The sequence below is a fragment of the Notamacropus eugenii genome, chromosome 2 (genome assembly GCF_028372415.1).
Source record: "Notamacropus eugenii isolate mMacEug1 chromosome 2, mMacEug1.pri_v2, whole genome shotgun sequence".
NCBI classification, from domain to species: Eukaryota; Metazoa; Chordata; class Mammalia; order Diprotodontia; family Macropodidae; genus Notamacropus; species Notamacropus eugenii.
This window is the reverse complement of record NC_092873.1, coordinates 90,487,562-90,509,259: the sequence shown is the minus strand read 5'-3', so window position 1 is coordinate 90,509,259 and position 21,698 is coordinate 90,487,562. Positions and strand designations below refer to the sequence as shown.

Here is a 21,698-nt window from a genome sequence, read left to right as displayed (position 1 = left end):
TTATAAAATTTTAAATTATACTAGATAACAATATAATATATGTTATGTAATATATGCTATTATATGTTATATAATATGATGTCATGTAATCATATACTATAAAATTATAAACTACATGTTATACTATGATATTTTTATTATTACTATATAGATCTATATCTCATTTGATCCTTGCAACAACTTTGGAAGGTACGTACTGTTATTATCTTCATTTTACTGTTTAAAAAACTGAGGCAAACAGGTTAAGTGACTTGCCATAGATCACGTAGCTAGTGGTAAGTAGCTGAAGTCGGATGTGAACTCAGGTCTTCCTGATTTCGAGTCCAGCACTCTGTCCACTGCACCCCTGTGTACTCCAATCCATTCTTTATATCTCTCTCAAAACAATCTTTGTGCATAGATCTCATGATGTCTCTCCTCTGATCAAACAATGTCAGTGAGTTCCCATTGCCAGTCAAATAAAAAGGAGTTAGGATTTCCTGGTTTTCAAGGTCCTCCACAATCTCATTCTATTCCCCTCTGTATCCTTTACACTTCAGCCAGACTAGTCTGTCGTCCTTGTACCTGAATGTTCCTCCTTCCCCGCTCTTTATCTTACCTATTTAGGATACCTTTAAGGATAACTAAAATGCTCCTTCCTCCAAAGACTTCAATGATTTCTCCCCCACTCCTAACCAGTTTGGTAATGATTTTCCTTCTTATACTTTACAAAGTGTTTCCCCTATACCTTTGAAATGTGTTTGACCTCTAACATTGTGTGTGATGATCTGCGTTTATGTCTTATTCATTTAATGGACTATAAGTTTCAGAGGGTTAGGACTGAGAATTAGCTAAGTTTTATATCAGTAAATTAATGAGCATTTATTAAGTACTTACTATGTGCTGGTCACTGTACACTCTTTCAGTCAACAAGCATCTTATGAAATACCTACTACGCGCCAAGCCCTATGCTAGACACTAGGGGATACAAAAACAATACCGAGATAGCTTTGACACTCAAGAAGCTTACCTCTGCTGAGGGGAACCAGCTAGAACACGGAAAAATCAATCAGATCTATGTACAGATGAATATGATAGAATATGGGATTAAGATTATCTTTTTCCAGGAGACTGAGCTAAAATTTGAAGGCAGCTTAGGGGGAGGTGGAGGGTGTGTAGTCCACAAGTGGGAATGGCTGGAACACATGAATGAATGAAGAGAGGTGGCCCCCTCCGAGGCCCTGGAGTCCTTCTCTGATGCTGTACCCCCTCCTTCCTCTTCCCCAGCTATACATCCAGACAACAACGCTGACGGTTTCGGTGAGCCTGAGCGCCTCTGTGTCCCTGGGGATGCTGTACATGCCCAAGGTCTATATCATCCTCTTCCACCCTGAGCAGAACGTGCCCAAACGTAAGCGAAGTCTCAAGGCTGTGGTCACCGCTGCCACCATGTCTAACAAATTCACGCAGAAGGGGAGCTTCCGACCCAACGGGGAGGCCAGGTCGGAGCTCTGTGACAGCCTTGAGGCCCAAGGTGAGCCTCCCTACCCTGGGGCCCCAGAAGAGCTCTGCTCTGCCCTGGGCCAAGACGTCCAGGAGTCCAGTATTCAGGAGGACAGAGGCGGAAGGTGGGGCAGGGTTGATGGGGCAGAATCCCAACTCCTCAGACATGGCAGGATGAGGAGCAGGCTTAGCTGGACCCCCTCGGGAGGGGTTTCCAGGAAAGGGAACCTGATAGGAGCCCATGTGGTAACCTAGATGGTCTGAGGCCTCAAAGAAGTCTGGGTAGGTCAATGTGGGCAGGGTTGGGTGCATGTAATGTAGTTTATGGATTATGGGGAAAATCTTGCCCATATATCAGATGTAGTGTAACCCCTTTGGTGGATTTGGCAGGTTAGATTTGGGCAAGGACTGGGCTGGCTGATCCAGAGAATCTCTGTGGAATCACAGAGCTGTAAGGGACCTTAAACATTTTTAGTTCAACCTCTCTAAATGATCAGAGAGAGGAGATAATTTGTCCAAGGTCACATGGCTGGCTCATGATAGAATGGTGACTCAAATCCAGGTCTCCGGATTCCTAGTCCACCCTTCTCTCCCTTGTATCACATTGTCTCATTCCCTTAATGTTTGTATATAAACAGTCAGGACACCCCCTCCTCACTCCCTAGTTTATTTCGGCTGAAGCAAGCCTCAGGGGGTGGAGGATTAACTCTTCCAGTTTCAGCACTGTGTGTGATTCATCTCTCCCTCCAGCACTGGCTCCTTTCCCATTCAAAGCGTAACAACTCACTTTGTCTGAGGCTTTATCATTTCCAGACTACTTAGCCATTCATCATCTTATCTGAACACTCAACAGCATCAAAACAATTCCGCGAGGCAGACGGGAGGGGCATGACCCCTCCATTTTACAGATGAGGAAACTGAGCCCCAGACAAGGGAAGCAAATTGTACCAAGTTATACGGGTAGCTAGTCAGTGGTAGAGCCCTTGTTACAAGCCTGGCCTCCTGGTGCCCAGCCAGGTGGATTTCTCCTATATCCAATGCTTGAATTTTTCTACTTTTCATCTTTCAGCCCTGCCAAGACCCAGGGAAGTCCCCCTGCTCTCTGATTTTAAGTAACTCTGTCCTACTGATTGGAGGACCTCTCTAGTCCTGCACGAAAGCCCCCTGTGAGATTTTAAGTAACTGTAGTCCCATTTTTCCCTGCTCTGCCCTCCCAAAACATCATTATGGGCCTACTTCCCCTCTCCTAGAGCCCTGACCTTTCCCAGCAGGGGTGCTCCTAGGGATGCTCACTCCTCTCCAGATATAATTGTCCAAGGGGTATTTTATTTTCTGTTCTCCTCATCTCAACCTCCCTAGTCAAGTCAGGGGCCCTGAATTCCAATGCCAGCTCTGACACGACCTGAGACCTTTACTTCATGAGGGATGAAAGTGGGAGGTGGAAGGCATCCTCAGAGAAATCCTCTGGTTGAGCCTGCTTATTTAACAGATGAGGAAGAATAAGTTACTTGCTTGAAATTTCACAAGTCTTAGGTAATAGGGCTGCTGAAAAGTCCTATAGAAATGAGAGTTCTAGGTTTTAGAGAGTTTCTTGGAAGGGATTTAGACCTATGATTTCATTGGTTGATGCAACTCCCAATAAAGAAAGCCCTTCTACCAGCACAGCTTAGTGCTGCTTTGTAGCTGGGATTTTCAGAGCTTAAATGGCTTGTCCAGAGTTCTACAGTCATTAGGCATCAAAGATGGGACGCGAGCCCACGTCTTCAGGTCTTCTTGACTCCAAGGCCAACTGTGTGCCAGGAGGTATAGACTTGGAGTCAGGGAGACCTGTGTTTGAACCCTGCCTCTGGTGCTTATCCTTAGCTGTACATCCAGGGGCAAGCCTATATACATAAACTGCCTCAGTTTCCTCATCTGTAAAATAGAGAGAATAGTCATACCTCTCTCAGGATTGTTGTGAGTAGCAAATAGAATAATATTTATAAAGTGCTATACAAATACAGCTGTCTCTCTAAAGTTACTAATATTGATAAGATTATTATTAATAACCTTCTGGGTTTTCAGTTTCCCCATTTATAAAAAGGAGTTAGACTAGAATCAGGCCATATATGGTCCTCAAGGGTGGTGCTTTGACTGAATCCAAACTTCACAGAACAAATGCCCTTAATAAAAGGATTTGTTCTGTAAAATTTGGACTCAGTCAAAAGGACTTAGTCACTAGATGGTCTCTAATGTCCCTTCTAAGTCTATATGTTTATGATCCTGTGGATCTTCTGTCTTAGATTAAGATATCTTTAAGCTCTAAACGCTATGATTTTAAGATTTTCCATCTTCTTGTCCTCCCCAACTCTAGTTGCTCAGTCTTTCCCGGGTGACCCCTCCCTTTCCACCTACCCTCTTGCTCCACCTTCCTTATAATCACCCAGTCTCCTAACCCAAGCTCACCTAGCCTATGTCCCCTCTTCTCAGGCCCCCCTGTGCTAAGTTGAATATCCTCAGCCAGCTAACCTGAGAACTCAAAACCCTCTAGTAACCTGCTGCAAATTCTTTTCCCCCTGGGTCTTGGCTTCCTCGGTAGTAAAATGAGAAGTTTGAAGTAAATGATCTCAAAAGTTCCTTCCAACTCCAACATACTGTGGTGCATATGGTAATGGGAGAACCCGTGATCCCCACACATGGACAGCCAGAGCTACTTGGTTGGTACTTCCCACACTCTACTACTTCAGGTTAACGCATCACCCCCTCCCTGCTAACATAGATAGATTTTACATGGCCCTTTTGAAAATAAAGTCTTATACCAAAAGGGTGACTCAATGTTAAGTTGCAGACATATGGGATGAGATATTATGGGAAAAGGAGAGCTTTCTCAGTGATCCCTCTGATGTGTGATTGTATCTGTAGGGTCAGCTCTGGCTGGACTCCTATAGGAGTCATCCTCTGCCCCTCTTCAGAGTCACCCAGCTCCAGCTTAACATTGTTGAATAGATTTTACAGTTTGGAAGACAGAGACGTGAGGTGGGGAGAAATACAGGGTAAAGAATAGACCTAGGAGTTGAGACTCCCAAGCCCTTACTTCCTACAAGATTTAGGAAACTTACTACCTACATGGGGCCCAGGACGGCAGCTAGGCACTTTCCATTTCTCCCTCCCCTTACATGCCAGCAGAGGCCCAAGAGACCAGTGTGCAGCTTTGAGACAAAGAGCCCCCTCCTCATGATGAAACTGGCAGGCAGGTGATTAATTCTGGGAAAGGTTGGGGAAGTGGGGGGAGAGTCGGGGAGGGTGGGGATGGCAGAGTTGTCACTCCTGGAGAGCAGGGACATTTTTCACTCTGTCACTGGCAGGCCACGTATCTTTAAACAAACAACAGAATAAGTAATTTACAGGGCCTGATTGCCAGCAGATTGGCTGGGGAAACACGGGGGCTAACAAATAGGGGCTGTCAGCTCTAATTTTGTATGGCCCGTCTAATTGTTATCTGAGGGTAACAGCGTCTGAAGTCTGCAGTAAAGGGTCATTTGTCAGCACGGGGTGGGGTGCAAGCACATGGCAGGCGCATGAGGAAGCAGGGATGCTCACTCGGGATTGGGAACCCGTGCGCGCACACACACGCGCGCACACACACACACACATAGACATATACGGACACTCTGCTGCTCTCCTCATCCTCCTCTTCTTCTCCTCCTTCTCCTCTTCTTTTTCTCCTCCTCCTTTTCTTCTTTTCTTTTTTCTTCTCCTCTTCCTCCTTTTTCCTTCTCTTCCTACTTTTGTTTTTTCTTCTCTTCTTTTCTTCATTTTCTTTTTCTTCTCCTTCTTTTCTTCTTTTTATTCTCTTCTTTTCTTCTTCATTTTCTTTTTTTTCTTCTTTTCTTCTTTTTTATTCTTCTCTTCTTTTTCTTTTCTTCTTTTCTCTCTCTCCGCTCTCTTTCCTTCTTTACTCTTTTCTCTCTTCTCTTTCCTCTCTCTCTGCCTTTCTCTCTGTGTCTCTGTATTTCTGTGTCTTTGTCTCTCTCTGTTCTCTGTCTCGGCCTCTGTCTCTCTGTGTCTGTCTCTCTCTGTCCCTTTGTCTGTCACTCTCCCCCCCTCCCACCCGTTCCTCCCCTGGAAGAGGCCCAGAGCCACTCACCAGCAGTAAGCTGGTCCCTCTCACAGCATATCCAGTCTCAGAGTCCAAGGGCTCTCAAAGTTGGAGAGATGGGGAGGAAGCCTTCAGACTCTACAACTATACAGCTAAGTTTTCTCAAGGAAGAAACTTCTGTCTTTCTGTAGGTGGGGCTGTGGGGAAGTCACCACCTGTACTCCTCATTTTAACTTGAGAACATGTGTCTCAAATGGATCAAAAAGCATTTCTTATGTGCTACTAAGTGCCAGGCACTATGTTAAGTTCTAGGATTGCAAAGAAAAGGCAAAAACCATTTCTTATCTCAAGGTGGGCACATTTTAACAGGGGAAACAACATATAAATAACTTGGTCCATACAGGATGCAGATTCAGTAGAGGGGAGGCACTCTCAGGGGGAAGGCACTAGCTGTGGGGGATGGAGAGATCCAGAAAAGCTTCCTGTAGAAGGTGGCATTTGAGCCAACCCTTGAAGAGGTGGAAATGAGAGAGCAGAGCACTCCGGGCATGGGAGTGGTGGGGGGGTGGGGTGTCAGCCAGTACCATGGCAAGGAGACAGGAGAGAAGTGTTTCAAGAACGGCAATTAGGCCAGTATGACTGACTGTCAAGTGTGTAGAGATGGGTAAAGTGTGAAAAGACTGGAGAGGTAGGAAGCTGACAGGTTACAAAGAGCTTTAAATGTCAAGTAGGATTTTCTATTTGATCCTGGAGGCAATGGAGTGCCAAGAGAGTTTATTGAGGGTGTGGGGGGAGATGACATGGTCAGACCTATGTTTTAGGAAAACCACTTAGGCAGTTGAGTGCCTAATGGAAGGACTGAAGTGGGGAGAAACTCGAAGTAGGGACATTAATTAGAATCAGGGACCATCCTATCTGTGCCTGCAGTCTTCATTCCCTGGAGGCAATTCAATGCTCCAGCTCTTGCCTGGAGTGCCAATTTAACTTTAGTTAACAGATTTATGACCACACTCAGGACCAGTCAGTTTGGATGATGACCGGGAAGCCAGGGAAGAGGAGCAGGGAGTAATCCTGGACCCCAAGCCCAAAAGGGGCTTCAGAAGATTGTAGAAAGGTTGTTGGCTTTGGAGTCTAAGAACCTGGATTCAGATTCTACCTGTCATGTACTATGTCTGTGACCTGGACAGAACTAATATCAACCATGATGTTGCCTTATCTGGATAATGAGAAGTTTGGACTAAACACAGAGATGTGCTGGTCAGTGTTTAACCACTAGCCCTTCAGGGGAGAAAATATACTCATGACACACTTTTAAGTTTAATCTGCATTATTAACTTAAGTCTATTCAACAGACCAATCCATCAATAAGCATTTATTAAGCACCTACTATGTTCCAAGCACTGTGATAGGCATTGAGGATACAAGAAGACTCAAAACTCTCAAACAGGAACTCAAAACAGTTGAGTCCTTGCCCTCAATTATTGATGTTCCGTCACTTTTCGGCTGTGTCCAACTCTTCATGACCCCATTTGGGGTTTTTTGGCAGAGATACTAGAGTGGTTTGCCATTTCCTTCTCTAGCTCATTTGACAGAGAAGGAAACTGAGGCAAACAGGGTTGTAGGTGACTTACTCAGGGTCACACAGCTAGAAAGTGTCTGAGGCTAGATTTGAACTCAGGAAGATGAGTCTTTCTGACTAGAGGTCCAGCACTTTACCCACTAGGCTACCTAGCTGCTCCTTGCCCTCAGGGAGTCTAATGGGAAACACAATATGCAAATGAATATATGCAAAATCAGCTACTTATAGGAGATGATTAAAAGAAGGAAAACACTGATGTGTAGAGTTGGCCTATTTCTGAGATGTAAATTCTCACGACTGGGCTCAGGAGCTGGTATGAGCTGGCTCCAGCACACCCAAAATTCGGTGGCCCCAGAGGTCCCATCAGTCAAGCTGTGGGGCAAAAGTGTTAGTATGAATCCCAAAACTGAAGGATCACAGAATTTCCTCTTTGTAAGGGACAAAGTTCAGTTTCAAAGTTTAGCTCATTTAAGCTGTAACTGGAATGTGGTTCCTAGAATCATTGGAAAGGTGGAAAGGACCAAAGGTCAGCTAGTCTAACTCCTTCATTTTACTGACAAAGAAATGCTTTGCTAATACCAACTCTCCCATGGAGCTAAGCTTCTCCCTCAATCATTGCTACGTATGTGGCAAAAAAGACCAGAAAAGAATTTTCTTTTGCATTAAAAGAAACCTCATTATTTTCTCATTTTGGATAGGGACTGGGCTACACATCGATTTCCACTCTGTTCATATTTTTAAAATGATGGCACAGGACCCTCAAAAGCTGGTTAGAGGGCTTGGATTTCCCTGAACCTCTGAGAATCCTCAGCTACCCTGAAGCATTTAGAGATGGTCAAGGCCCCAGCTGGAAGTGTGGTCCCTGCTCCTGTGACCCTGAAAACCCTACTAGTTAGATTTTTAATGTGCTGTCATCCATTGCAATCCTTGCCCACAGCCTTGTCAATAGGGACTTTGCTTCGGCTGCTCCTGAGGTTTAACTGTTACTGTTGTCCACCAGGGTCTGGCCCTCTGCTTTGCAGGTTCAGAAACTCAATTTTATCAGTTCACCCAGGGTTGAGCGGGTTCTCTAGCAACCACACTCACAAGTGAGTGAGAGAATAGCTGTTAGTTCACAGAGGAAGAGAGGGCTTAGGAAAAGTTGTGAAGAAGGCATCTTTTTTTCATCGGCTTGTTCTCACCTCCCTTTTCCCCCATACTGGTGCCCCCATTTTCATGCACTAAAGAAAGGCCTGCCTTATAAGGACATGGTGCCTCCCCATCACAGTGATTTGTTCCCATTTTGAAACGGAACCTGGTAAACATATCCTATAAATGAGCCAATGACTTGTGAGATCTTGGACAAAGTGGAGAAGTAGGGAAAAGCTGTTTTACAGAAAATGGAGGAAGCATAACTGGTTCATGGGATAGTGAAGAATGAGAGTGGCCTGCTGGAAATAAAGGGGACAGCCTGAGAGGTCGTGGGCAAATAAGGTTAGAAAGAAGGTTGCCAAGTTAGCAGTAGTAACACGTACCCAGTGGACCTGGAGTATGTGTGTAGGTGTGTGGGCATGCTCTGGGTTCAAATCCCTAGCTCAGACGCTTATTACCTGTTACCTTGTTCAAGTTGTTTCAGCTCCCTCATCCCGTTTTCTTTATTATTATTAATTAATTAATTTTTAGTTTTCAACATTCAGGGTCCTCAGTTTTGTCACCTGTAAAATGAGATTAATAACACTTGCACCTGCTACCTCACAGACCCTAGAGATCTATAGAAATGTGAACTGCTGTCATCATTATTATTAGAGTTAGGAGTAGATGGTGGAAGACCTTGAAAGCCAGGGATTGGGGAGGGATGGTATTCTGGATTGATGTGGTAGGTTATGGAGAGCCTTTAAAGGTTCCCAATTACCTTTAAAGGATGGGATGAAAGGGTATGTGTTTAATGTTATCCTTGTGGTGGCAATGTACAGGATGAATTAGATACCTGGTCCTGGGATGGGGGAGAATAATGACCTGAGTCCTCATGCATTCAGTCAACCTAGTTTCCTGGAGGTGTGCCCAGGTAGCTCCTTATCTGGGGTCCATGAATTTGACTTTTTACCCAAGATTTCAAGAGAATTTTAGCTTGATTTCAAGAGAAATAAGGGTCCATAGGCTTCCCCCAAAAAAAGGAGCAGGGAAGGGGTCCGTTGATACAAGAGAGGTTAAGAACACCTGCTCAAAGGATATGGGTCCTCCCTGGATTGGTTGCCTACCTTAAGGGAGGCAGTATGCTGAGGTAGAAAGAGAAACAGATTTGGTATCAGAGGACCTGAGTTCTAATTCCTAAATTTATCTAAATTTATATCTAATTTCTAAAGTTATCTAAATTTGTATCTAATTTCTAAATTTATTTAAATTTATATCTAATTTCTAAATTTATCTAAATTTATATCTAATTTCTAAATTTATATTTAATTACTAAATTTATATCTAATTTCTAAATTTATCTTTGGGCTCCATGTCCTCATCCCTACAATGAGACAGTGATAACCCACGCTGCTATAATAGAATAATGCTATAAGGTATGTAGTGAATCTTTCCAATTTACCACTGAGAAAACAGCCTTAGCACTTGTCTACAGTCACATGATTTGCAGGCATCTGAGGTCAATTTCAGACCTAAGACTTTGGCCTCCAAATTTAGGGCTTCAGCTCCTGTACCTCACTGCCTTGTTTAGATGATCGGTGATCCAGAGGGCCAGAGAAGGGCTGAGGAGGGAAGGAGGGATGGAGGCAACCCTGTGACTTCCATGTGTGTCCTCTTTTTTTCTCCACACAGCTCTGGCGACCAAACAGACCTATGTTACCTACACCAACCATGCAATTTAGTTGGAGCTCCTTGCAGCTGCTGGGTTCGAGGAGGAGGAAGAAGAGGAGGAGAGAATGGAAACTTTTGTAGAGTCTCCTGTCCAGACAGGGGCTCTGATCCCTTGTGATCTCCAGGCAGTTTCCCTGAATGCCTTGGGAGCTTGGGGAGGAAGCTTGGTGCTTACAGAGCAAGAACCCCAGTGCCTGGGGGGGCGGCAGCAGTGCAGGCCCCAGCCAGGCTAAGGGAGCAGGAGAAGGGGGGCCTGGGGAAGCTGTTCTCTGCTCCCTTGGATCCAGGGTCTTTGACCAACTGTCCTTTCTTGCCCCAAACCATAGGAGGTTATATTCAGTTGTGTCAAACCTATTGGCTTCTCTGTTTCTGTCTCTCTCTCTCTCACATTCTGTCTGTCTCTCTCTCTCTCTTTCTCTGTGTCTCCCTTTCTTCCTCTCTCTCTCCTTTCCTCCCTCCTTCTCTCCTTTTCTCTCTCTTTCTCTCTCCCTCTCTTCTTCTGTCTCTCTCTTTTCCTCTTTCTCCTCCCCCTCTCTCTTTCATCCTTTCTCAGTCTTCCCTTCTATCTTTCTTCTCTCTGCCTACCCATCTATCAATATTACTACCCTGCTCTGGGCCTCAATTTCCTCCTCCATAAAATGAGGGGTTTGGACTAAATGTTCTACTCAGTCTGTGAGTCTCTGAGTTTATATCTTTGTGTCTGCCTGTCTTTTTGTGTTTTTGCCTGTCTTACTTTTTCTATCTTTATGGTCCCTCTTCTTTCTCTGTCTTTCCCCTGCCTTCCTTCCCTCTGTCCTGTCTGGCTCTTGATTTCTCTCTCCTCCTTTGCCTCTTTCTCTCCTTGACTTTTTGTCCCTCCTTCTGTTTCTCTCCAACTGTTCCCCTTCCTTTTGCATTTTTGCTTTCCTGTCCTTCCTTCCCTCCCTCATTTTTGTCCTATTCCATTCCCCTACCCACACTTAACAAATCTTATGTGTTGCAAAAAAGAAAAAGGAAAAAAAACAACAAAAAACCAAAACAAAAACAAATCTCGAGTGTGTTGCAAAGTGCTGAGTCCTCTTGGTGGCCTCCATTTGTGTGACCCAACCCACGGATTGAAGCCTGTCTGCTGTGTGTCCTGCCCGCCCACCCACCTGACCAGTTGCCCACCCACCCACCAACAACACAGAGTTCAGTGCCTGGATGTTTATGATTATCGATGACAATGTGTAGAGCATGATTGTTTTTATACCAAGGACATTTCTAATAAAAAAAAACACATGGTTTTGCATCCCGCCTCTTTTGCCCCGAGCACCCTGTAGGAAGACTGTGTGCTGATGTTGCAAAGGGAGGGAGGGGTGGTAATCAGAGGAAGTGAAGGACTTCGTGACTGGGAGGGAAGGAAGGTGATCAGACATTGGGATGGGCACCCAGCCTTGTGACTCAACTGCCCTGATCTCACCTGCCTAGGGACCTGGGAGCAGGGGGAGGAGAGAGGACACTGCATCAGTCAACAACTTGGAGTAGGAGTAAGGGACTTACCTTATCCCTTATAAGGGAAACTCTGGGATTCTCAAAGGAAGGCTGATGACTCTGTCCATCCAAGAATGACCTGGAGAACCCCCATTGACCTGCTGACTCATTTCCCTTTGCATCTCAAGTAGCATAGTTCACACTTCTATCATCCTTTACTACAGCTAAGACTTTTCTCATTTTACAGATACAGGAAATGAGGCTGAAATGAAATGACTTGCTTGAGATTCTATAGCTTGACACAGTTTACAAAGTTCTTCTCTCTCAAGCACCCTGAGAGGTAGGAAGTTTAGGTCCTTACAATTGGGAGGCCAGAACTCAAAATCCATTTTATTGAGGAGAGATTAATCCTCTGAGTGTTGTATCCACCTACCTAGACATCCACCATCACATTCAGACCAAGTTGAATTCAGGACAGATGAAGTGATTTGCTCATGGCTAGTGTTCTGGGGTCTCCAACACAGGTCATTTGACTCAGAGTCCAGTGGTCTTTGAGGGGCAGCTAGGCTGTGCCATGTAATCATCTTGGGATATTTGACCTCGAATAGAGTAGGCATGGGGAAGGACAGTATGACTGTCTTCAAGTATCTGAAGGGCTCTCATGGAGAACACAGATAAAACTTGTTTGACTTGGTCCAAGCGGGCAGAATTCAGAGCATAGAGCTGGTGAAGATTGTAGAAAGGTATAGTAGGAGTTTCACTAGACTTGGAGAGAGAGAGAGAGAGACAGACAGACAGACAGACAGACAGAGACAGAGACACAGAGAGAGAGAGAGAGAGAGAGAGAGAGAGAGAGAGAGATCTTGACCTGACCTGACTTAGACACTTATCTGTGTCAATTTGGGGCAAATCCTTTATCTCTAAGTGGGTCAATGGATAGAACACTGGACCTGGAGTCAGGAAGAACCCAGTTCAAATCTGGCCTCTGAATCTTATTTCTGTGTGATCCTGGACAAATCAATTAACCAATCACTTAGTAAGATAATTGTAAAATGCTTAACACGGTGCCTGGTACATAATATGTAAATATTAGCTATTATTAGTAGTAGTGGTAGTATTATAGTTTTCTGATCTGTAAAATGGACCTACTGATAATTGCTGTACTTCACAGGATTGTAATGAAAGTTGGGAAGAAAATGCTATTATAAGCATCAAGGACATGCTATTATTTTTATCAGAGGCATTTTAGTGTAGTGAGCAGTGAGCTGGCCTTGAAAATCTGGAAGACCTGAGTTCAAGTCCTGCTTTTGTGACCCTGGGCAAAGTCCCTTAATTTCTCAGTGCCCCAGGCAATTCTCTAAGACTATAGTTTGCAGAGAAGATGCCTGACTACCCTGGTGGAAGGAAGTCCTTATCAGAAGTTCCCTATACCAATGAAACAATTTCAGTTCTGTTGTTTTTCAGTCATGTCCAACTCTTTGTGACCCCATTTGGAGTTTTTTTGGCAAAAATACTGAAGTGGTTTGCCATTTCCTTCTCCAACTCATTTTACAGATGAGGAAACTGAGGCAGATAGGGTTAAGTGGTTTACCCAGGATTACATAGCATTAAGTATCTGAGGCCCTGATTTCAACTCAGAAAGAGGAGTCTTCCTGACTCTAGGCCTGGCACTCTATTGGCTCCACCACCAAAAACATTTATCACCAGAAATCTTAAAGACTGGATAGCCACTCATTGGGAATGTTGATAGAGGAGGATTCTTGGTTAACTGTGGATTGGACTAAGATGGCCTTCAGAGATCCAGTGACTGTCTCCCTAGTGCTTCCTCACTGGAGGCTGACCAGCTTCCTTCCCTTAGACATGAAAGCCTCCCTATCCCCCCATTCCTAGCTTTTCTAGCCCTACTCCCTCAATGGGAATGACTTCCAGGAGCAGAAATAGAATCTTATAGCTGAAAGAGGACTTAGACTTCATGTTGCCCAACTCCCTCATTTTACAGATGAAACTGAGGCTGAGACAAGAAGTAACCATCAACAAGTATTAAGTGCCTACTGTTTACCAGACAAGGTGCTAGATGTAAGGAAAGCAAATAAAAAGTCAGGCAGTTCTAGACCTAAAGGAACTTACATTTATGAGGATGGGGCTGTATGTGTGGGGTGGAGAATACACGTTCACAGATGAGTAAATAGAAGATAAAGACCAAACAAATGCACCAATGATGGGACAGGAGGAGGATGCAGGACTGGAGGAATTAGGAAGGGTCTCCTGCAAGCCCTTGAATGAGCTTGAATGTGATGAGGGAGAATATTCAAGAATATTCAGTAACCCATACTTTTTTCCTTCCTCCCTCCCTTCCTTCCTTCCCTCTATCTCCCTCCATCTATGGAAATGGAATGGTGGGAGGGAGAACAATGTAGTAGCCCAATCTGATCAGAGCATGGAGCCTGTGAAAGGGACTAATGTGCAATTATCCTGGAAAGGTAAAGGGAGCTTTAAGGAAGTAAAGTAAAGGAAGCACTTTAAATTCCAAAGGGAGGTCATATAGTCACTAAGTACTGAAGCTGGAACTTGGGATCTTCCAACAAAATGGCAGTGTTCTTTTTAGTACCTCACTCTGGCTTCTTCTCCCATGACCATGCCTTCCCCTAGCTTGCAACTTCCCCGTGTTCTATCTTTCAATCACCTCTGAAAACTTAGACATCAAGACTCACTCTTCTTTGTTATCATCCATCAGGGACTGGGAAAATGAGGGTTCTGCTCAATCCATCCGTCAATCTACAAGCATTTGTTAAACGCCTTCTATATGGAGGATACTATGCTAGGTACTGGGAATACAGAGACAAGAATGAGACAGTCCTTGCCCTCATTCTTACTTACATTCTGTGGGAAGAGACAACATGTACATAGCTCTCCCTTCCTTCCTTCTTTCCTTCCTTCCTTCCTTCCTTCCTTCCTTCCTTCCTTCCTTCCTTCCTTCCTTCCTTCCTTCCTTCCTCTTTCCCTTTTTCTCCTCCTCTCCTTTTCCCCATCTAAGCCACCTATTTAAGTCTTTCCAGAAATGTATTTGTTGATCCTGGGGTATCTGTCTGGTTCTATATGTGGTCTGTTTCTCTTGGGCTACACCTGCTTGTTTGTCTGTCACGGGATGTGGAGCCCATCTTCATCTCCACGTTCTAGATCTCAGGTGTTATTCCCTCTGTTATTTGGTTGGGGTTGTGGGTGTGGATGGATAGCTCCAAAGACAGGGAGCTGAATTACGAGAGAGCAAATTATACAGGCTTCAAAAACAGGCTGCAAGAAGCAGCTGGAATCAGGAGGGAAACTCCTTCCCCTCTGCACCTCTTCTCTCTTCTTTTTCCTCATCACCTACATGTGGCGGTGTTTATAAGATCAGGAGTGGAGAGGCTAGAGAGAAAGAAAGGATGAAAAAGAAGGCCACAGTTGGGGGAGGGAGCAATTAAAGTTGGTTGGGCTGGGGCATATGAAAATATAGAAGATTCCCCACCTGGGGAATGGGAAGGTGAGTGTTTCTGAGGAGTGCAGTCTCCCTTTCCCCCAACTTTTTGGTCATTTGTGAGATGGAAAAAGGGAAGAAAGAGAGAAAGAGAATGAGGAGAGAGAATGAGAGGGGGAGAGAGAATAATAAATAAGGGAAAGAAATGAGGAGATAAGAGAAGAGAAAAGAAGAGAACAGAGGAGAAAGGAGAGGAGAATAGAAAGGAAGAGAAGAGAGGAGGAAAGGGGAAGGGGAGGGAAGGTAGGGGAAGTAGAAAGAGAAGATATGAGAAGAAGAATGAGAGAAGAGCTTTTATTAGCATAGGCTTAGGATGTTGCCTTTCTATCTTTGACAGTGCAATGGAAAGAACAGGAGAACTTTATTTCTTAGCTCTCAGACTTGGCTTCTATGTGACCTCCAGCAAGTCATATAGATGAGTTTCCTCATGTATAAAAATGAGGGATGCTGGGACTTGTGCTACCTGCCTGACACGCTGGTGAGAGGACCTGATGACTGTGGATAGAGAGCAATGTATCTAATTTAATTCAACAAACATTCATTATGTACCTACTGTGTGCAGCATATGGTGCTGGGTTGGGAAGGAGAGAGTGGGTGAAAGGTGAGAGTTGGAGTTAGATATACAAAGTTTAGATAAGAAAAAATGGCAGGTGGTACAGTGGAAATGGATATGGCATTCAAAGAGCTGGGTTCAAATCCTGGCTCTGCTCTTTAATTCCTGTGTGATCTTAAACAAGTTATTTACTTCTCTGACCCTTGGTTTTCTCTTCCTCAAAGTGATAAGGTTGGATTAGCTGACAAACTTTAGTCCCTTCCACACTAAATTCTATGATCCTCTGTCAAAACATGTTTCCTGCTCTCAGGGGAGAGGGATTGGATACATATGCTGTCAACTATAATGCACACTATTAGATGAGCCTTCTTGGAGATGGCGACTTGTGGGTTGAGCTTTGAATGATGAATAGGAATTCAGCATATAGGTAGTAGAGAAGAAGGAGGGTATTTCAAATATAGGAACACCACAAGGAAGGGCACAAAGTTGGGAATACACAGGATATGTACTAGAATGGCATGTAGTTCAGTTCAACTATATTGGAAAATAAGTACAGGCTATTAGCATGTGATGTTAGGCAGCTTGGTTGCACGGTGGATAGAGTGCTGGGCCTGGAGTCAGAAAGACCCGAGTTCAAATCTGGCTTCAGACTCTTACTAGCTGTGTGACCCTGGGTAGGTCACTTGACCTCTGTCTGCTTTAATCCACTGGAGGAGGAAATGGCAAACCACTTCAGTATCCTTGGCCAGAAAACCCCATGGACAGTACTGGTGTGCTATGGTCCATGAGGGTCACGAAGAGTTGGACCACACAATTGAACAACAACAACAAATTCATGTTATGAGACTGAATATTTGACTTTAGAAAAGTCACTTAACTTTTCTGTACTCTAGACCAGAGCTTCTTAAACTTTTTCTGCTCTGAACCCCTTTTCTCATTTTGCAGCATTCACTGGTGTTGTGTGGCGTAAAGGCATGCACAGTGCAAAATGCACATGCTTTGTGTTGAGAACCAAGGTTACAGTGAAGTTGCATGATGCAACATGGGCAAACACTGCCAAGAATACCTCAGATTCATTATTCATATTCAAATTTTAATTAATTTTTGGTTGCTGCGCTTTTAGAAACCTTTTATGGTTGCCAAATTTTTTGGGACTCCATATGGGGTTGCGACCCACAGTTTAAGAAGGGCTGTGAGGCAACTCTCTAATTATGTATGTTTCAGAGAAGGTGAAGACTTCAGTTTGGGAATTTCTTCATCCGGGAATGCCCTTATACCAATGCAATCACAGGTCCATTCCCTATCTCTAAGCCTGGAGGGATAGTATAGCACCATTATGAAAGACCTTGAATGCTGGCATCGGCAAATTGTGCTTTGTCAGATGGTAGAGAGATTTTGACCAGTTTTCAATAACTAGACTCTTGGCGGTGTTGCCAAGAATGGACTGGAGAGGGTATTGGGAAGGGAGAAGCTGGGAAGCCATGTCTTGGTCAAGCATCACAAAGAACCTAGGGAGGGGGACCTGGGAGTAATAGAGAGGAGGAGACAGATGCGAGAAAGATACTGTGAAGGTAGAATCAGCAGTCTTGATGACTGACCAAATGAGAATTAAGGGACAGGGGAGAGTCAAAAGAGATGTCAAAGTCCTGAACATTGGACTTTGGGTGAATGGTGGTACCACAGGCAGAGGGGGTAGATTAAGGGAGGAAAGATGACAAAAGCATACATATAGAACTGAAAGGGCCATCTGGTCTTAATTTCTTTGTTTGATTGATGAAGAAGGGGAAGGGACATGCTCACAGATAATAAACATCAGGTGGCTTCTGAACCCAGTTTCTCTGACACCAGAGGTACAATACTATACTGTCTCTTCAGGTTGGGGCATGTTGAGCTTGAGGCTATTATTAAGTTGTTATTCTCATTTTACAGCTGAGGAAACTGAGGCAATTAACAGTTGAATAAAAGTCAAACAATATGTTATTTAGAGAGAGTTCGCCTTGAGGAGTTCTAAGTTTTATGGAGACAGGACACATGAAAGTGACTGTGGAGTTCTCATAAAGCAGCAGATTAATTAATACGATCCAGATAATAAACTAGCTTAGTAAGTGCTCAAGGAACACAGCATAACAGAATGTGGCTGAGTGGAGCTGATCTTGGGGGAAGTGAATTTTGAGCAATTTTTTTAGAGGAGAGTTCAAATATACGTGAGGAGAATGGTAGAAGGGAAGGTCAGAGATGGGGATGAAGGACTGCCATGCAGGTAGCATGTGGGTATGAAGAGCAATTTGACTTATCTAGAACCTTAGGGTGTCTACTGAGAAAGGATGAGGTTAGAATTAAGATGGGCCTTGGCCATGTTGAACAATTGATGGAAAGGCTTTGAAAGCCTGACTGAAGAGTTAAGGTTTGTTTAAATAGGCCCACAGGGAATCAGAGTGGAATTTTCCAAATCCCACAACTGTATAAAGAAGAAATCCAGATGTAGTCTTTGTGGAAGATTCAAGAGAAACAACTGTTAAATTAAATTGATACATAAAGTGGGGATGGAGGATTAGTCACAGAGTCCCTAAGTTGGGGGTGGGGAATGATAGGGAGAAATCTGGGTACCATCCCTTCGTTGGTTTAGAGGGTGTTGAGTGGTTTGAGAGTCTCCCAGATGGAATGCCAAACCTCAGGAAGTGTTGGATGGAGGAATGTGTGGGAGGGAGCAAGAGCCCATTGAGCTGGTCTTCAGAGGATGAGGGAGCTTTGGGAGAAAGGGTTCCACTACATTGCTTCTACCTTCTACCTCCTGATACGAGAATCAGCTGACCTGATTTTTCTCTCTGGCACCAGGTTTTGCCCCTATGGGCCACCTCTGCTAAATTGTCCCTCCAAGATCCAACCCTCAACCTACTCTCTTTCCAACCCTCATCTCCTTTTATAAGGACTATCTCCTAGGAGAGTCTGAGTAGTTCTCTGTCACACCTTACTCCTGTCTCTAGCTCCATTCTTAGCCACTCAGGGCCCTCTTTTTTGGGGATGAAACAAAATAATGAGGCACCAAGAAAGAGACAGAAATCTCTTAAAGTCAGCACTACTACCTGCTATTCTGAGGCAGTCTCCTAAAGTACCTTGACTACATCTAATAATAAAACTGCCATTTATATAGCACTTAAAAATCTGCAGAACACTTTACAAATATTATCTCATGCAATCCTCACAACAACCTTGTAAGGTAGATGTTGTTATGACCCCCATTTTACAAATGAGGAAACTGAGACTGAGAGATTAAATGACTTGATGAGCATCAAATCATGGCGAGTGAATGTCTGAGGCAGGATTTGAATTCAGGTTGTCACAACTCCCAATCCTGTGTGCTTATCCACTGATCTATCTAGTTTTCTTCCAGTCTCCTTCCCAGCCCTCAACCTATTGTCCTGTTCCTTCAACTCCCTGACTTCCATAATGCCCTTTCCCTGGGATGAACTGCCCCATAGGCCTCTCTCCACACGTGTTTCATGGGAAGTGGAGGATGGGGAGAATGAGAAGAAAAGGGACTGGAGACCCTGTCTTCGATTAGAAATAGACTGTAGGGAGATGCTGAAGGATGCCAGTGAGGGACAATAAATTGCACAAGGTGTGACCATCTCTATTTCCCCCACCTTAGAGACCCTTTTCCCCCTTCCTTCTTTCCCCTCTGTCCCCCTTCCCGACTGCCTCTCCTGAGAGATCACTGCCTCCATTCTTTTAGCTCCTTGTTTCCTTTTTGCTGGAGAGAAAAAACAGCACCATCTGCTTAGGAGCCCTCTTGACTTGCATGTACTAGGTAGGAGTTCAATAATTGTTAGTTCAATCAATGGTAGTGGTCCTTCTTCCACTTTTCCTCTGCCCCCTCTTTCCACTTTCTTTCTTCCCTCTTCCAATTCTTTTTCCTCTTTCCTCACCTCTCTCCCTCTTTTACATTTCCCCTCTCTATCTCTTCTGTACCCCTTCTCTTTTCCTTCCCTTCCTTTGTTTCTCCCATTCTTTTTGTCTCTCCTTCTCTTTCCCCCTCAGTCTCTTGCCATATCCCTCTTCTCTCCCATGACCCTTCTCTTCTTCCTACCTCCCTTTTCTCTCCCTACTTTCTCTGTCCTCATTTCATCTTTCTTCCTCTCCCTTGTCCTTTCTCTCTCCTCCCTCTCTTTTTTCCTTCCCTTTTCTCTTCTTTTTCTTCTCTCTTCTCTTTCTTAGCTCTCCCTCTCCCCTCTTTATCTGTGTCTCCCAGGACCAAGATTACATATTCACATATTCTCTCTCTCTCTCTCTCTCTCTCTCTCTCTCTCTCTCTCTCTCTCTCTCTCTCTCTCTCTCTCTCTCTCTCTCACACACACACACACACACACAGCACCCACCCCCACCCTAGGGCTCTCTCCCATCACATGCCACCCCACATATGGCAAAGCCAGTGAATGGCAGATTGTGTTAAAATCTCACTTAGGCGGCAAAAGCTGCAATTAGCATCTAATGAGGCTTCTGCTTTATTTTTAGGTAACCTCCGAGTCCCTGCCTGGGTAATTTAGCCCCACCGCCATTGCTCGGAGATAATTAAAGTATGTCACTATAATTTGCTTTTTCTTAAAACAGCCCCTAATTTTGTTTTTATTGCGAGTGAGGGGGAAAAGGAGAGGCAGAAATGAAAACAAAGAGGGGGAGGAATGGAGCACAGACTGAACCCCAGGGACCGAATCTGGGGGAATTCCCAGACTGAACTCTCCCATCTCAGTTCATTCAGAATTGAAGTCCACCTGCCCAAAGGTCTGAATAACTTTCCCAAGTTCTAAAAAGTTGGCTCAATTTTTTGACCCCCTACTTGCATGGGAATCTCTGACCTTCCAGCTGCCAGTTAGGACCACCCTGCAGTCAACTTGCTTTCTTTGGGCCTTAGTTTACTCCTCCGTAAACTGAGATGGTTGGGTTCAGTTGTCACTAACATCACAGAACCATAGATTTAAAATTGAAAGGAAGACTTGTCAGCATCCTATTTCTCATTTTTACTGATGAGAAAACGGAGACCTAGGGAGGAGAAATGATTTGCCCTGGGTCATACAAGTACCTAGTGGCAAATCCAGGATTTGAACTCAGTTCCCTGACTCCAAATTCAGTACTTTCTGCATTGTACCATGTCCCTGAGGGCTTCTAAATTCTTTTCCAGCTCTAAATCTCTCATTCTAGATTTTTCCAGTTCTGAAATTCTATGAAAAGCAAATTCCCTGCCCTTTTCTCAGTTCTTACCCCTTGGGGCCCTTAGGCCAACCAAGCACTATTTTCACTCTCTCCTTTTCCTTGTGAATAAATCTGCTCTTAGGAATGGTTCTACTCTCAGACACTGGTGCCTTAGATTTAGGGGTAATGTTAAATCACAGCCTGTGTTTCCATTTTTAGCTTCCTCTCAAATGCATCTTCATTTATAGAATTACCATCTTTTTTCTCTCTGGGCCTCAGTTTCCTCAACTACAAAATGAGGGAGGTAGATTATTTTTAAAATTTAACTGATTTTACAGTTCTGGATTTTTTCCCCTCCTACTTCTCCATCCATTGAAAAGACAAGAAAAACAAAACCACTTACAAATATATATGATCACATAAATCTATAGATTATATAAATCTATAATTATATAAGTCATATACATATATATAATCAAGTGACACAAATTCTCAAATTGATTATGCCAAAAAAAGAAAAGAAAAAGAAAATATGCTTCAATCTATACTCTGTAGCACATATCAGCTCTCTATCTGGAGGTGGATAGTTATGTTTCATCCTGAGTCCTTTTGGACTTTGTGGTTGGTCATTGTATTGACCAGAATTGTTGTACAAATTGCATAAATCCTCTGGCTCTGCTCACTTCACTTTGCATCAGTCCATATAAGTCTTCCCAGGTTTTTTTGAAACGTTTCTTACAACGCAATAATATTCCATCACTTTTATATATCATAACTTGTTTAGCCATTCCCCAATTTATGGACACTCCCAGAGTTTCCAATTCTTTGTCACCCTGAAAAAAGCTGCTAAAATATTAAATACATATTTAATATTTTAGCAGCTTTTTTATATCTATACATATATGTATGTATATATATATATATATATATATATATATATATATATATATATATATATATATATATATATATATATATATATATATATATATATATATATATATATCCTTTT

At 43.7% G+C, this 21,698-nt stretch overlaps 1 protein-coding gene across 2 annotated transcripts in view; it reads left to right on the top strand.

The window, feature by feature from the left end:
• The window catches only part of GRM4 (glutamate metabotropic receptor 4), a 326,723-nt gene extending 315,473 nt beyond the window's left edge, over window positions 1-11,250 (top strand). For both annotated transcript variants that reach the window (XM_072641785.1, XM_072641786.1), the window contains exons 10-11: window positions 1,267-1,513; window positions 9,942-11,250. In XM_072641785.1, the coding sequence (XP_072497886.1) occupies window positions 1,267-1,513; window positions 9,942-9,991 (297 nt within the window). In that variant the 3' untranslated portion in view covers window positions 9,992-11,250. The remainder of the gene's footprint in view (window positions 1-1,266; window positions 1,514-9,941) is intronic.
• Window positions 11,251-21,698: the final 10,448 nt, after the last annotated feature.